General features: G+C 35.6%; 1 protein-coding gene across 2 annotated transcripts; it reads right to left on the reverse strand.

The window, feature by feature from the left end:
• Positions 1 to 308: 308 nt before the first annotated feature.
• LOC306863370 (queuine tRNA-ribosyltransferase accessory subunit 2) lies at positions 309 to 16,635 on the reverse strand. Of its 2 annotated transcripts, none has more exons than XM_079406666.1 (10): positions 16,559 to 16,635; positions 16,414 to 16,442; positions 16,048 to 16,316; positions 14,875 to 14,930; positions 13,243 to 13,319; positions 12,818 to 13,027; positions 11,065 to 11,264; positions 7,354 to 7,523; positions 2,472 to 2,568; positions 309 to 1,749 (listed from the first exon to the last, which is right to left on the reverse strand). In XM_079406666.1, the coding sequence occupies exons 3-10, from the start codon at positions 16,245 to 16,247 to the stop codon at positions 1,512 to 1,514; spliced, it is 1,248 nt and encodes a 415-aa protein (XP_079262792.1). In that variant the 5' UTR covers positions 16,248 to 16,316; positions 16,414 to 16,442; positions 16,559 to 16,635; the 3' UTR covers positions 309 to 1,511. The 2 variants fall into 2 exon arrangements, with proteins under 2 accessions (XP_079262792.1, XP_079262793.1); XM_079406667.1 differs by having other exon boundaries at positions 7,372 to 7,523; positions 16,559 to 16,627.
• Positions 16,636 to 16,672: the final 37 nt, after the last annotated feature.

Below are 16,672 nucleotides of genomic sequence, written 5' to 3' on the forward strand. Positions count from 1 at the left end.
AAATGTTTCTTGAGCACCAAATCAGCATATTAGAATGATTTCTGAAGGATCATGTGATGCTGAAGTTGGCTGCTGAAAATTCAGCATTTCTGTCACAGGAATTAAATTTTAAAATATAATAAATAGATAATAGTTATTTTAAATTGTAATAGTATTATTTCACAATATTGCTATTTTTACTGTTTTCTGATCAAATAAATGCAGACTTCTTTCAAAAACATTAAAATAGCTGAATTATTCCAAACTTTTGGCCAGTATAGTGTAAACTGTAAAACGTGATCTCAGTCTTTGAGAAACAAAGGACTATTGGAAAACAAAGCTTTACTTAAATAACAGCATTGCAAACAATTTCAGGTCATCTTCCATTGATTCCCTCTTTGATTTCCAATTTCTGCAGCTTGCATCTAACCCAGGCTTTCTCACGTCTGCTCTTTAACACACTCACACTCTAACACACTCACTTAAATATTTAAAAGAATATTCTGTGCTTTACTCTTTTACACCTACATTTCAGTACTAGCTGTGACATGACCTATTTTAAAACTATGTATTTCTGCACTTATGTTACTATCTCCTTATGAACTGCTTACACTGTAGCATTTCTTTTGTAGACTGCACTGAATAAAGAATACCAAATGAATAGGTGTTACAGTACTCATTGTCAATTTCACTCATGCATCTTTAACTATAACTGTCATAAAACATTTAAAATAGTTATGGCCCTGGAAGCTGACTGGTCACTACAACATTTGAACTGTGCTACAATATACACAGATTTAACACTAAACTCTTATAAAAGCAAAAGGGACTATCGGTGTCGTATTGTGAATATAGTCAAAGCTAAAAGGTTCATAGTTCTGCATTTATTGTAAAAAAAAAAAAAAAAAAAAAGATACGAATAGGAATGTGAAGATCAGGAAAAAATCAATACACTCGAGTCAAAAAGCTGGATTTGCATTGTGGTTTAAAGAAAAAAAATGTCTAAAACTTAATGTTAAACTTAAAACTTAAAAAATTTAATCTAAACAACATCACAAGTGTATACAATAATAATATTGTGCAATAATAAATATTATACAATACCATTATAGTAAGAAATAAAAAAAAATATTCTAATAATAAATGTAACTCATCTGAAAAAATGTGCGCTGAGCAAAACAGCAGGTGGTAACTTTTCAGGGCTTTAGAGAGATAATCTGAGCAAGTGCTGCTCTTCAAAAAGGAAATTTCACCATTATTAATGCTCCTTCTAAGTGAAACTGTTCTTTGATGGAGCAGACGGCAAATTTTAAATCCATAAGCAAACTCTGAGATGAGCCATGGGAATCTTAAAAGGTTTGCGGTGTCACTCACATTAGCACTTTATGTCTGATATTTTGCATGGCAAGAGCACATGCCTCAGAATCCAGCTTTATATTCATGAAGCACATACTCCAAAATCAAAGCTGCAAGTATGCTCTGATGTAGGTGTTCTTTTGTTCGTTCTTTTTGCCTGAAGTCCTTCAGTCATTTCAATCACCTTCTCTGCAATGGAGGACTCTATTTTTAAAGTCCTGCAGACGGTCGCTGGCCATTGCATCCCGGAGCGCTTTGAAGAAGCCAAGGTAATGCGCCATGTTGTGTAGCATGAGTAAAACACCGCCGAGCAGCTCGTTGGTCACCAGTAAGTGATGAACATACGCTCTCATATGCTTTTTACAGCAGTAGCAACTGCAGCCCTCCACAAGTGGGCGGAAATCATCTTGATACCTGAAAGTCAAACACAGTGTTATGAGGCCAATTGTCACACCAGGATATCTGTATGTTTATGAGAATTCAATTTAAGGACTTTTAAGTGTGCAAAACATAAAAATTCTTTTAAGGACAAATCTGCCATGCAACAAAATGTATAAAAAAAATAAAAATGATTGAAATAAAAGAACAAATATAGGTATATATATATATATATATATATATATATATATATATATATATATTAAACAAATCTCATATATAATTAAATATATTAAATAAATAACTAAATATATTAATATTTAAATAATAATAAAAAGGTCAGGTATTAAAAGGGAAACCGCTTCAAACACTTTAGTGAGATCAACCAATCTGTATAGTGGTTTTTAGAGCTGGAAGATAAAATAAAGTTCCATACATATAAAACATGTTTTGTTTATTGATGACATTAGTTTGTGATATCACAGATGTTGCTTGATGCAGCTTAAAAGTATTTTTATATATTTACTTATCTATTTTTATTTTTTGTTATAAGAACCATAATATGAACCTAACAACAACTGTCAAATATTTCATGCAAAAACTAAAATATGCTGAAAATCTACTTAAATAAATCAAGGCGTATTTGAAAGCATTAGATGTGCATGAAAGCATTAGTCTCATCTGATATGAGCAATGAATACATACAGCTGTTTGAGGGGTGAAAGGATACGTCCTTGTCTCCCTCTACACATACACACCTTTTATCTTTGAGGTTCATTTCGTAAGGCGTTGCATTTTCATCTCCATTGGAGTTCAGCTTCTTGACAGCAGGCATCTCTCCATTGAATTCCAACACTGTTTCAAACATATACAACATGATTAAACATTCAGCACAACTGCTTTACATACAGTTGTGGACAGACTTATTAGCCCCCTTGGTAAATATGAGCAAGGAAGGCTGTGAAAATAAACATACTTTGCTTATCTTTTCGAACCTTCATTAAAAAACAAAAAAAAAACACTTTGGTCAGAATTATTAGCACGCCTAGAAATTATTAAGTATTTTCCCAATAATATTTACATATTTTAGCACAACAAGGTGACTAAGATCACAAAATTGTTCAGCCATGACTTCCTGTTTCAATGGAGTATAAATATGAGAAACACAAAAGCTAAATTCCCTTAATCATTCATCACAATGAGAAAAACCAAAGAATATAGCTCTGTTGTGCAGCGAAAGATTGTTGAGCTTCAAAATAGAAAGTGGCTGTAAGAAAATCGCTAAAGAATTTGAAAATTCCAATCATCAGGGCAATAATTAAAATGTTGCAATCAAATGGTTGTTATGAGGAGGATAGTTTGAGTGGCCAAAGACTCTCCATGGATCACAGCAGGAGAACTGCTAAAATTAGTTGAGTCTTGGAGTCAGAAAGCCCCCAAAAATACCAAACAGAACCTACATCACCACAAACTGTTTGGGAGGGCCTCAAGAAAAAATATTTTGCTCTCATCCAAAACCAAACTCCAGCATATTCAGTTGCCAGACAGGACTGGAAGTTCAAACAAGGCTGTGTTGTATGGTCAGTTGAAGCTTAAAATAAAGAGCTCTTTGGCACACATGTGAAGGGTTTAAAACACAGGGATAAACCGCAATGTCCATGGTTGAATATACAGCTGGATCTTTAATGTTGTGGGGCTATTTTTCTGCTGGAGGTCCTAGACATCCTGTTCAGATAGATGGCATCATAAATTCTAATACCAACTGATTAAAAACATTCACACAAAATCAAATAAAATCACATAATATGCTGTGGTCGGATTTGCCATCAGAACAATAATCCAAAAAAAACCCTATCAAAATCAACACTCTCTGAAGAGATTTGTATGCGAGAAAGGTCTCTGCCAGGTGTTCTCCAAACTCATCAGCCATTACAGCAGAAGATTCAGAGCTGTTATTTTGGCAAATGAAGGTTGCAAAAAGTACTGAATAAAAGGAGCCAATAACTGTGACCATTTTGAATTGCTTCACTGCCAATGAATGGTTAGATTTTTTGTGAATTTTTTTCACACCTTCTTTGCTCATATTTACCAAAAAGGACTAATACTTCTGATTATTAGTCTATACTGACTAGATCATGAACGTAGTGTAATTTTCATGTCTGGTGTGCATGCCAAAGGAATGTGTAATTTTGAGGAACCGTAAAGACAAAATTGGTCTGTTTGCTGTGTAGTCAAGACATCTGTAGATGAATATGCGGCAAAAGGGGCGTTGGCTGTGACAGAAAAGCAAGTAATTTTGATTCTAAATAAAAGGAACTCCGAGCTATAGAACAAACATATAGTCATATCAACAGTTCGGAATGTCTTGAAAAAGAAAGAAACCACTGGTGACTTCAGCAATCGACAATGACAAGGCCGACTGAAAAAAAACCCCAACAGCAGCTGATGACAGACAAATGACAAGAGCTGTGAAAAAGAACCCTAAAATAAGTGTCATTAATATCACCAACAACCTCCAGAAAGCCGGGGTGATGACCTCGATCTACTGTTCACATAGTAAGATGCAAACCTCTGATCAGCACCAAAAATAGAAGGGCCAGATTAGAAACTGCAAAAAGTCAAGTTTTTGGAACAGTTTTATTGGATTGGATTGGATTCAATTTATTGTCATTGCACATGTAGGTACAAGGCAACGAAATGCAATTGGATATATAACACAAAAATGTACCTTTATCAAAGTAGCAAAAGTTTGGAGGAACTGCAAATGATCCTAAGCATATAACCTCATCTGTAAAACATAGTGGAGGTAGTGTCATAGCATGGCCATGTATTGCTGCCTCTGAAACAGGTTCACTCATCTTTATTGATGACGTAACGAATGATGGTGGCAGCAGAATGAATGCAGAAGTGTACAAAAGCATCTTGGCTACAAATGTTCAAAATCCCGCCAGACTCATTGGGAAGTGCTTCAAATTGCAACAGGACAATGACCCAAAACACACTGCCAATTCAGTGAAGGAGTTAATCAGGGCAAAGAAATGGACTGGCCAAGTCAATCTCCAGATTTAAATCCAATCGAACATGCATTTCACCAACTGAAGAGGAGACTAAAGGCAAAAACTCCCTAAAACAAGCAACAGTTGAAAATGACAGCATTAAAGGTTTGCAAAGCATTTCAGTCACACTATATTTTAAGGTTCAATTCTTGGCATTATCAAAACATTAACTATGACTTTTACCTCAAACTTCTAATTTGCTGCTTATTAATAGTTAGTTAGGTATTAAAATTTAGGTATTGGGCAAGATTAGGGATGTAGAATGTGGTCATGCAGAATATGTGCTTTATACGTACTAATAAACAGCCAATATGTTAATAATAGCATGATAATAAGTAACTAGTTAATACTGAGAATTGGTCCCTACACTAAAGTGTTACCAGCATTTCTTGGACATTGGAGTTAAGGCTTATATTAAATTGTGGTTAGTGAATGACAAAGATTGAAGGCCTCGCTCAGTAAAATACTAGTGGAATAATAAATAAATAGAAAATTATATTATAAAAAAATCATATTATATATTTATACAGAGACCAAAAAAATAATCTTACAGTAAGGCTAATCCTGTGATTTCAACATGGGACGGCCCACATGAGGCTACCCACTACATGTAAAATAAATAGGCTACTTAATAAATTAACAGGCTTTTGATATGACAAGAATTAATTACATGTGAGAGTAAATCATTTTTTAAACATTTTTCAACAGCTAACAGCTACAGTTTTACACCTAAAATTACAGAGTGCATTGTACAGATACAGGAAAAAAACACACGTGAAAATACGTGAAAAGAGAGCACAAAGTGGAGGTTTAGAGATGTAGAGAGGGTGTAAAAGAGAAGAGCGATGTAGAGTAGAACCTGCAGTGACAGAAGGCAGCAGATCAGGATGAAGCTACAGCCATCTCCCTGCAGAGTTCTCTAACTGGCTGAGGGGATATTTTTTCCTGATTCTGCAAGTGCCTGTCCTAAACTCTATTACCATCTTAACACATCGATTAGCTTCTTCTAAGAACAGACTGCTGCACACCAAACAGCCCAAATCAATTATTAATGCCTGATAGTGAATTTTTTATGTCTCTTCATGTGATCCAGATACTTTGCAGACATATGCAGGGGTATCTGTTCTCACAGAACAGCCTTTTGAAAATAAAAACCAACATTAAAATGTGGGAAACCATAATGAGGTTTGACTTCATACATGTTCCTGCTGAAATTAAGGATGCAAGATGGATTTCCCAGGGCTCTGGTTCTGTTCGAAACGAGCCAATTATTTAATATGACTGGGGCCTGAACAAACACACACTCCCTCGAAGACTTTATTATTTAAACTCACACTTAATTATCTGAATCAACCAGCAGAAGCACAGCCCCACTTCCACCAAGCCATGCTGAGAAAAACAATCCCACATGCTGCTCATGGTTTCTGTTGGCAGTGAACACTGACACTTTAAATACAACTTTACTAATTCATATTATTGTGCTGAACAGCTCCTTTATGTCACAAGATGAATCTGAAACAGCCTTCCTTCAGAATAAAAGATTTAGTGTTAAAATACTTTCTATACATACAATGACAAAATGCAATAACTATGGCAACGTTGAAACTGGAAAATAATGCCAATTGTTTTTAAATTGAATTTTGATTGATTTATTATCAATTCTCACACTCCATTATCTCTAAACAGAACCTTTTAACCCTGTAAAATCCTGACATTTGAAAAAATTGTCAAAAAATAGTTGTTGTTTTTTAATCTTAGTATAATATTTGATACATCAGGCTTTTATAGCAAATATAGATGATATAGGAAAATATGGAGTTCACACTCGAGGAGAAAAAACTCAATTTGATTCAGAGACCCAAATTGAGCAAAAATATGCAATATGGTAAAGTTTATATTTATATGGCCAAAAGAATGAAATTCTGATAGCCCATAATGTAAATCAATTAATTTTTATTACAGTATACCACTACTTACATAAAATGCATAAAAATAAATATTAGTTGCCAATATATCTTATTATATATTAGAATGATAAATAATATTTGAATGCTTAGTTTTATGATCTATAGCTTTTAATGTGGTGGAAAACATATAATGCATTGCAATACAATGATGATTAAGACATGTACTAATGATAATTTATCAAAAACCTAATGTATTACGTTTGATGCTCACATTTTAACATGATTTTTTAAAATTATGTATGGATAATCAAGTTAAGTTAAAGCTGTTTCAGTTCGGTATGTTCATCTAAAAATCTTAATAACAATATAAAAGTTATGTTTACTTTATAAAAATAACAGCACGTGTATAAAAATAGACACGTGTGCCATAAGATGAAGACGAACAGGTTTATACTTATACTAAAAGGCCTTTTACTTGCTAAAAAAAAGTATTGCCTATCAATTAAATGACAGAAGGCATGTAGCAGATTGTGTACAATAGTTGTTCTCTGCAAATGCTTATAATTTAGAGACCTTAGAAATAAGTATATCAAATATGATACAGTAGGTTTTATATGGTTAAGAAAGTGTAGGAAACCTGTATCTTTTCAATGGTATAGCTATGGGCTTCTGCACACCTGCAGGGGTTGATGTACCTGCCGCCTCAGGGTCGGGATCAATGGTGTAGTTAAAGGAGAGCGCACAGCCTCGCTCCGTCACCTGGAAGGGGAAGAAGCTCTCAAACAGGTCAACTCCTGCTTCAACACAGCTGATGACCTCATCAGGACGACCAACCCCCAGCACCAACCTGACACAGATGGTAAATGCTCAATGTCAATGCACTGCACGGTCAGGCTTAAAATACAATACGAGACAAATGCAATGTTTTTTTTTTTGCCTTAATTGGAGTTATTATTAATTAAAGGTTAACTTTAAAGGTTAAAGGTCATAGTTGTCTCTGCATGTAAAGCTAAGATAGGAAAACGTATATTTAAACATTGAATAAATTACACACTTCAGCTGTAACAGGTGATTCTAAGGCTTTTGATCTCACAATGCATTTTTTCCTGTTGGTTTGGGAATACTTTTCTCAGTGTACCTCAGTAAGACAGATTATAGTCAACCCCAGAGATAAATCAAAGCCAAGTTCAGCCCAGGGTAAATCATTAACTATTAATACAAAACCAGTGAATCTGCAGTTTTTTTGTGCAGTCTCTATACTGCATTTCAATGTAGATCCAAAAGCTATCTCAAACAGATCAAGAAAGCCATGCAGTTAAACACAAACTGTTTTTGAGGTTAGAAGTTTGGATAGTTGCACAAAGCGAAATGAGGAGCACTAGCACTTTCTGACATGGACGAACAGACAAAAAGACAATCTCTCTCGCACACACACATTCATAAGTTGGGGGGGGGGGGGTGGTACTTTTTGCTTTTAAAAGAGGTCTCATGTTCAACAAGGCTAATATATTGTAATAGTGTAAATAGTTATTCATTTTAAATAATTTTTCTATTTAATACATTTTTAAAGTATCATTTGTTCCTGTGATGTGATACAAACTAAATTTTCAGCAGTCATTACTCCAGTCTTCAGTGCTACATGATCCCTCGGAAATCATTTTTTATGCTGATTTGCTGCTCAAGAAATACAACCCAAATTCCAGAAAAAAAAAATTTATTTGAAAAAAAATTAAAACAAAAAGACTTTCAAATCACACAAGCCAATATTTTATTCACAACAGAATATAGAGAACATAAATGTTTAAACAGAGAAATTTTACACTTTTATCCACTAAATGAGCTCATTTCAAATTTAATGCCTGCTACAGGTCTCAAAAAAGTTGGTACGGTGGCAACAAGGGGCTGAAAAAGCAAGAAATTTTGAAAAGATTCAGCTGGGAGAACATCTAGCAACTAATTAAGTTAATTGACATCAGGTCTGTAACATGATTAGCTATAAAAGGGATGTCTTAGAGAGGCAGAGTCTCTCAGAAGTAAAGATGGGCAGAGGCTCTCCAATCTGTGAAAGAGTGCGTAAAAAGATTGTGGAAAACTTTAAAAATAACGTTCCTCAACGTCAAATTGCAAAGGCTTTGCAAATCTCATCATCTACAATGCATAACATCATCAAAAGATTCAGAGAAACTGGAGAAATCTCTGTGCGTAAGGGACAAGGCCAAAGACCTTTGTTGGATGCCCGTGGTCTTCGGGCCCTCATACGATACTGCATCACTCATCGGCATGATTCTGTCCTTGATATTACTAATGGGCCCAGGAATACTTCCAGAAACCACTGTCGGTAAACACAATCCACCGTGCCATCTGCAGATGCCAACTAAAGCTCTATCATGCAAAAAGGAAGCCATATGTGAAAATGGTCCAGAAGCGCCGTCGTGTCCTGTGGGCCAAGGCTCATTTAAAATGGACTGCTTCAAAGTGGAAGTGTTCTATGGTCAAACGAGTCCAAATTTAACATTCTTGTTATAAATCACGGACGCTGTGTCCTCCGGGCTAAAGAGGAGGGAGACCTTCCAGCGTGCTATCAGCGTTCAGTTCAAAAGACAGCATCTCTGATGGTATGGGGGTGCATAAGTGGATACGGTATGGGCAGCTTGCATGTTTTGGAAGGCACTATGAATGATGAAAGGTATATAAAGGTTTTAGAGCAACATATGCTCCTCTCCAGATGACGTGTATTCAGCAGGACAATGCAAAACCACATACTGCAGCTATTACAACAGCATGGCTTTGTAGTAGAAGAGTCCGGTGTGGAATTGGCCTGCCTGCATTCCAGATCTTTCACCTATAGAGAACATTTGGCGCATCATTAAACAAAAAATACATCAAAGATGACCACGAACTCTTCAGCAGCTGGAAACCTATATCAGGCAAGAATGGGACCAAATTCCAACACCAAAACTCCAGAAACTCATAACCTCGATGCCCAGACGTCTTCAAACTGTTTTGAAAAGAAGAGGAGATGCTACACCATGGTAAACATGCCCCCGCCCCAACTATTTTGAGACCTGTAGCAGGCATCAAATTTGAAATTAGCTAATTTAGTGAATAAAATTGTAAACTTTCTCAGTTTAAACATCTGTTATGTTATCTATGTTCTTTTATGAATAAAATATTGGCTCATGTGATTTGAAATTCTTTTAGTTTTCATTTTATTAAAATAAAAAAAAACTTCCCAACATTTCCGGAATTCAAGTTGTATTTCTTATCATCAATGTTGATAACAATTGTCCTGTTTAATATTTTTTTGGAAACCATTATATTTTTTCAGGATCCTTTGATGAATATAAAGTTCAAAATAACAGCATTTAACAGAAACAGAAATCTTTTATAAGATTATAAACATTTTTAATGTCACTTTCGATGAATTTAAAGGGGTCATATGACGTTGCTAAAAAGAACAATATTTTGTCTCCACGACATGGCACCAGCGGCAGCAACAATACTACAGTGAGAATAAAAATCACTTTCTTTACGTAAACATTTGGGTGGTGTTATGAAAATCTCCCCACATCGTGACGTAGACATGTTTGAATGAGTCGTTTTAGGGGGGCGTGGACAAGTCTTAAATTTTATAAAGAATATCTGTTTGGTTTTGAGACTTTAGTCTTTGCAACTTCAGGGATCTTATCTATGCACAAACAGCTTGTAACACTCCAAAGAGAAAGGAAAACTTGAAATCACATTATATGACCCCTTTAATGCATCCTTTCTGAAAAAAATTATTAATTTATTTTCAAAACTTTTCAACATAACAGTGTGAAAATACATCATGTAATAAAAGCATAAATACTGCAGCACAGAAACATCTTGTCCTGCTCTAAACCTAAATTATGTATCCTGTCCTCCAGTCCGTCTGCCTCACAACCTTCTCCAGCTCCAGTTATTTGTGACCTGAGATACACCCAAGGGAAAAGTTGGCTTCTAACAAGACTATAAAGCCCAGTGGGAAACATCCCTCTTAAGACCCTGCTGTGCCACAAGGACGATTCCAAATCCACACTGCTTTACTTCTTGCCATTGTCTCTGTGTGATTCTGTAACCTCCAAGTCAACCTCAAAGAGAGGGAGATCAGAGAAATCAATCATTACACCACAAGGAACTCAAGAAGTCTATTCCTGAAACCTTTCTAACCCCAGCACTTCCAGTTCCCCGGAAGGGATGAGGTGGTTGCTATGGGCTGCTGGTGGAATGGAGTGTTACTATGGCTGCTGAAAATCGAGGTGCATAATCAGAGAGTAATAAGTTGGGGAAGATCTAGACACTCAATCTCCGACTGAAGAAACAACTGAGCCGGAGAGGCAGAAATTTAAATAGACGCCTTTTTTTACCTGGGTTTTTCTTGGGGAAGCTCTGCAGATGTCGCTTTAATAAGCTGAACTCTCACATCCTGGTCCATGGCAGCAGAATGAAATCCATCCAGGACAAATCCGCCCACAGGACGCTTGACAGTCTCTCGTGCCGACCGGAGCCTCTCTTCCAAAATGTCTCCACCCTCCACAACTCCAAATATCTCAGCCTGTTTTAATTCCTGTAAAAAAAAAAAGATTTTGCTGTTCAAAGTGATTTTTTATGTTTAAGGACTCATGCTTCTAGTGTCTGAACAATTACAGACAAATCTGAAAAAAAAACCAAATCTTTGTGCTTTAGGAAGTTATAATATGAGGCTATACTATTAGCATGATGTTAGCACTAAACTACTGGATGATTCAAATTTGTTCAAATGGTAGGAGTGGGGTAATTTGAGCCAAATGTCCTTGGGGTAAGTTGAGCCAATGGCTCAGCCCTTCTTGTGATTATAAGGGACTATAATTCTACCATATATTTTATTCATTTTAAACCAAACATTTTTTATTTTGTTCTTAGTTTTGAATTTGATTTTGTTCTGAATATTTTAAATACACCTTGTTTATAAAAATTGGCCATTGACGTTTTTAAGAAACTGTATTTGCCTGCAACATTTATACTCAACTTACCCTCTCCCTAGGCTTGATTTGACCCTCACTAGGGGCAAGTTGCGCCAAGAGACTACTTTTTTTTTTTTTTTTGGAAAGCCATATTTTAAAAGCAGTTTATTTTATATCCCAAGTGATTATTCCCGAGGATACACCACCACATCCTCAAATTTATGTTGGACCCATTGCTAGCTGGGTTTCCATCCAACGTTGTGATTTTAACTTGTGTGCAAAATTAGAATGTCGCATAAAACATTTGCGAATAAGCACTGTTTCCATCTAACGTGTCAAAGAGAACAAAATTGTCACTTCCTGATAAACTGGCACTAAATATCATAATGAAAAGTGGGAGAAGCCACTGAAAGTAATAATTTTTATATATAATAACTGACTTGTGCGAGCAGACGAAACACAACGAATGCAGATGCCTGCTGTTCAGGAACGCAGTCACGTAACAGTTCTGGGAGGCAATAATACAGAAATACTTTGATAACAGACTTTGCGCGAGCATTTCAGAAAGACCTCAACAACATTTCAGATGCTGTGCAATGAGATCAATGCACTGGTTAGTCAGGTTATCGTTCCATCACGTAACGTCACATGACTTTTTTTTGATGCGCATGGAGGAATTTATTCGGCAAATGCATTTCCATCTCCCATTATTTGCATTAACCCTTTCTCGCACAAGACAAAAACCAACTCAAGTGAGCGTAAATTTTTTAGCAAATTAAGGGATTTTGTTTTTAAATTGGCATTTCCATCACTCGTTTCTGATGCAATATTTCAAAAGGCGCACTAAACTGACGATGGAAACATAGCTACTGTCGTGTGCTCACTTTAAACACACTGCAAGTAAAAACTGGCTGAACTCACCCCACTCTCCAATGTTAAAATCTAATTTTGTCATAAAATCTCTTTGCAATGTATAGACAGATTCAGTTTAGAAAAATCTTAAAAAAAATAAGTTGTTTTGAAGAATATTTTTGTATAAAGTCTTTATTCTGCTGTTCTTCCTGGCAGTCAAGCCCTGAATAGTATAAAATATGACCATTTGTCATTTTTATGGGAAATGTATCCAGCAGTCTCTAACAGGTATTCCAGTATTCAGTCTGTGTTTTTGTGTAGTAACCTGAGTTTTCTGGTGAAACTCCAGACATTCATCCAAATGGGCCAGAGTCCTGTCCACTGCTTTACGGACTCTCTTGCGAGAGGTACCGGCCTGCCAGGTCTCTCCGTCTGCCATGCTCTGATAGCAGTCCGGCTGGATAGCTGCCTGAATCGCCATGAACCGAGCCACTGTCAGCTCTATCCTCCCACCGCTGCCCCACACTGACACCGTCTGTTAAATCACACACAACCATTAAATCCCTCACAATTAACAGTAAAGGCATGGCCTAGCTTCAAAGGACACAAAAGCTCTCTGAAAGCCAAACCACATCAGTTGAAAACCAATGAGAATTTACTAAATTGACTATTTGTAATGATTTAATGGAATCTGAGTCAGTCTCAGTGACAAAAGAGGCTGAAAACAGTCATTCTACCCAGTTCTCTAACCTTGTTGGTGACGTGACCGGCGGGGCTGGTGTCCGCAGAATCATGCAGAGAGCAGAAAAGCACAGTATCATGAAGACCTGCGTAGAAATCCATGAGCTCACGTCAGAGAAATAGCTTATCAGATGTCTATTGTTACTTGCACAACTCAAGAAGCTACTTCTAATCAAAACAGACATCTTGCATGCAAATCTAAAATGTTTTAAGTGACTAAAATTTAAAGCTATAAATAGTGCAAACACAACATATGACGAACTGCAAAATACACTTGTATTAGTCATCCATTTACTAAATCCTCAACAGCAATAGAATGCATAAGAACAGTCCAATGCAATCAGGCAGAACACTTGTTCATTATTACAAAACTGTTTACTGGCGAAATAAACAACCAAGAGCTCAACTCATTATTCTGAAGATATAAAAAATGCATTTATATGGAGATTAGGAAAAAATTGGGGCACTGAGTGTCGTCAATAGCGAAAGTGTACATTTGCATATCTTGTACTAACTAATTCTCAACTGTAGATTAGACGAACATGAACATGTATGATATGAACATGAAGAGGAATCTAAAATGATAGAGGTGAACTTCAGTGACCAACATTATCATGTACAATAATTTTCTTTTTGTAATCATCCAAATGGAGAGCTAGCAGCGGCCTCAAGTCACCCTTTGAAATGTCTTCACGGTCACACATCTTAATATCGTGAATGCAATTACCTTTCTCATTTCTGGTTGAATTGCTGAAGGCAACGACTTAAACAGTGCCCTTCTTTTCGTTACGGTTGCAAAATGAAAACTGAAAACTAATTTTTCGAAAATGCATCTGTGGTATGTATCCAAGTATGAATGCATAATTATTTCTAAATAGTCACTTAATAGTCAGAGAGAATCCGAAAACATGCCTTCAGAATTAAAAATAAGCACCCCCACTGGTAAAGTTAGATTGGTTGTAAGCTAAAAGAATTTCAAAACCAAACATGTTTTTATTTAAAGCTTATGTTTGGGATATTGAAGTGTTTAAATTCTACTAGTGGCACCAGTTGGAATTGCAATTGGTTTGTTCGAACAATAGAAGTGGCTTGAAACCAGTTTCAAGTTTATTTATTTTTGAAGTTTTCTGTCAGCTCGCGGTTTCACATTCAAGAACAGTTTAACTATTCAAACTATTTAAATACACAAATGTCTAGTACTGCAAGCAAAAGAGAGATTACAAGTCCTTCAAGTCTCAAAGCTTGTGCAGGAGCAGCCTATAGCCAATTACATTTATTTTTAAATTGGGATCATCTTCAAAAGTGTAATAATTTCTTCCACAGTCTCAGCTCCAGAACCTCTTTGGCCATTTATAATCCACTTGATGTGTGAATTTTCAAACTGTGTGAACTGCTTCTAGATCCATTAGCCAACTGAGAAAATGTTTACTCCCACACTGCTGGATAGCAATGACTTACAATGCTTATGAAAATAGAAGAAAAGCTATTTCTTTTCAAGGACTGACTTTTCAATGATCTTAAACAAACTACCAGTGACAGTATGTTTTTTTGAGTAGACTCTGTTAGCATCTAACTCTGTTAGACAATTTTAACCAAAAGAAAGCAAAAAACAAAAAGTTAGTAAAAGAGTGAAATTCTAACCTGCAAACTTTCTGACACCCTCTTTGAATTCCTCCAGAACCTCATGATGCTCTGCACTGAAAAAGAAAAAGTGCTAAAAACTGAAACTATAGATATATCAAATAAAATAAAAATAAATCAAACTTTTTCCAGCATTTGGATTTTTATTTTTTTTGCAGAACTTAATCCGAGATTCATCCCTATTAATACTTTAATAATTTAGTTTTTTATTTATACTACTGGTCAAAAGTTTTTTTTTTGTTTGTTTTTTTAAAGAAGTATTACCAAGTGCTCACCAAGGCTGCATTTGTTTGATCAAAAATACAGTAAAAACAGAAATGCTTTTATAATATTATTACTATTTTAAATAACTCTTTACTATTTTATTATATTTTAAAATAGATATTCTTGTGATGCAAATTCAGTTTTTAACAGCCATTACTCCAGTTGTCAGTGTCAGATGAAAGTGCAGTATTTATTTGAAATAAAAATATTTTGTAACATTACATCTATGTCTTTACTGTCACTTTTGATTAATTCAATCCACCCTGGGGAAAAAAAATAAATCAAATAAAATCTTTTTTTTTTTTTTTATCATACCCCAAACTTTTGAATAGTATTAAACAGTAAAAGCTGTTTCCAACATTAATAATAGTAAAAAATGTTTCTTGAGCAGCAAATCATTATATTAGAATGACTTCTGAAGGATCATGTGACACTGAAGACTGGAGTAATGATGCTGAAAATTCAGCTTTGCCATCACAGGAATATTTTTATAAATTAAAATAAATAAAAACTTTATTTTAAATTCTAATGATATTTCATAATACTACTGTTTTTACTGTATTTTTGGTCAAAGTAGATGCAACCTTAGTGAGCATAAAACAACATAAAAAACAACAAAAAGGATTACTGTCCCAAACTTTTGATCGGAATATTAGTATAAAACGCCCCAGGACCTCAAGATTACTTTACAGATGATAATACAAAAATCTAATAAATTACTACTCTCATAGACTTCTATCCACTGTGAATGCTGTGGAATTGTCACAACGTCTAATTTTGCAAATTATTCCATTTTACAGGCCCACGTTTGGTTAGAAACAATGTTGGCCAAATATTCTGTGAATTCCTGTCCCTGAATGTTTAATCTGAATTTATAATTTACAATAAGTAGTATAGTTAGATTCTTACAGGCTATCCACTGACACCTGTGTGACTGATGGCAGGTCTCTCAAAGTGTGTAATGTGTCCTGGGTCAGATGAGGAACAGTTGCACAGCGAGTGTACAGGAGACAGCCGGGCACCTCCAGTGAATGCTGCCCTGATTTTCCCAGTCCAGTCAAAACTCCCAGGCGACATCCCTGCACCACTCGAGACAGTTCCAGTTTCATCCCACTTGTGGAGCTGTAGCTTCCTAATGTGAATGTTTCTCAGATCTAGAGGAAATGACAGCTTGTCACCTGCAAAAACATTCAACCTCTTTATCCTCTTATTTCCCAGAAGGATATAGTGCTTGAGATGCACACATGCACTTATGAATGAAATAGAAGACATTACCGTCTAGTTCACCAGCCTGAATTTATCTCCTTTATAACGGAAAGCAAAGTTTACTACACAACGAGCACAGTATGCCGCGAAAGCTTATTAGCAGTGAATTAAAAAATAATATGTTATATTTGACAATAAATCTTCTCAAGCTTACCAATTTGATTTTAGCCGCCTCAGAAAACAGGACATGTGGGAACTTTAGGTCGCAGAAATATTTCGTAGCACTTTGACTCGGGTCGCACATTTACGACGTCATCTATTGGATTTG

The sequence above is a fragment of the Barbus barbus genome (genome assembly GCF_936440315.1).
Source record: "Barbus barbus genome assembly, chromosome: 44".
Taxonomy (NCBI): Eukaryota; Metazoa; Chordata; class Actinopteri; order Cypriniformes; family Cyprinidae; genus Barbus; species Barbus barbus.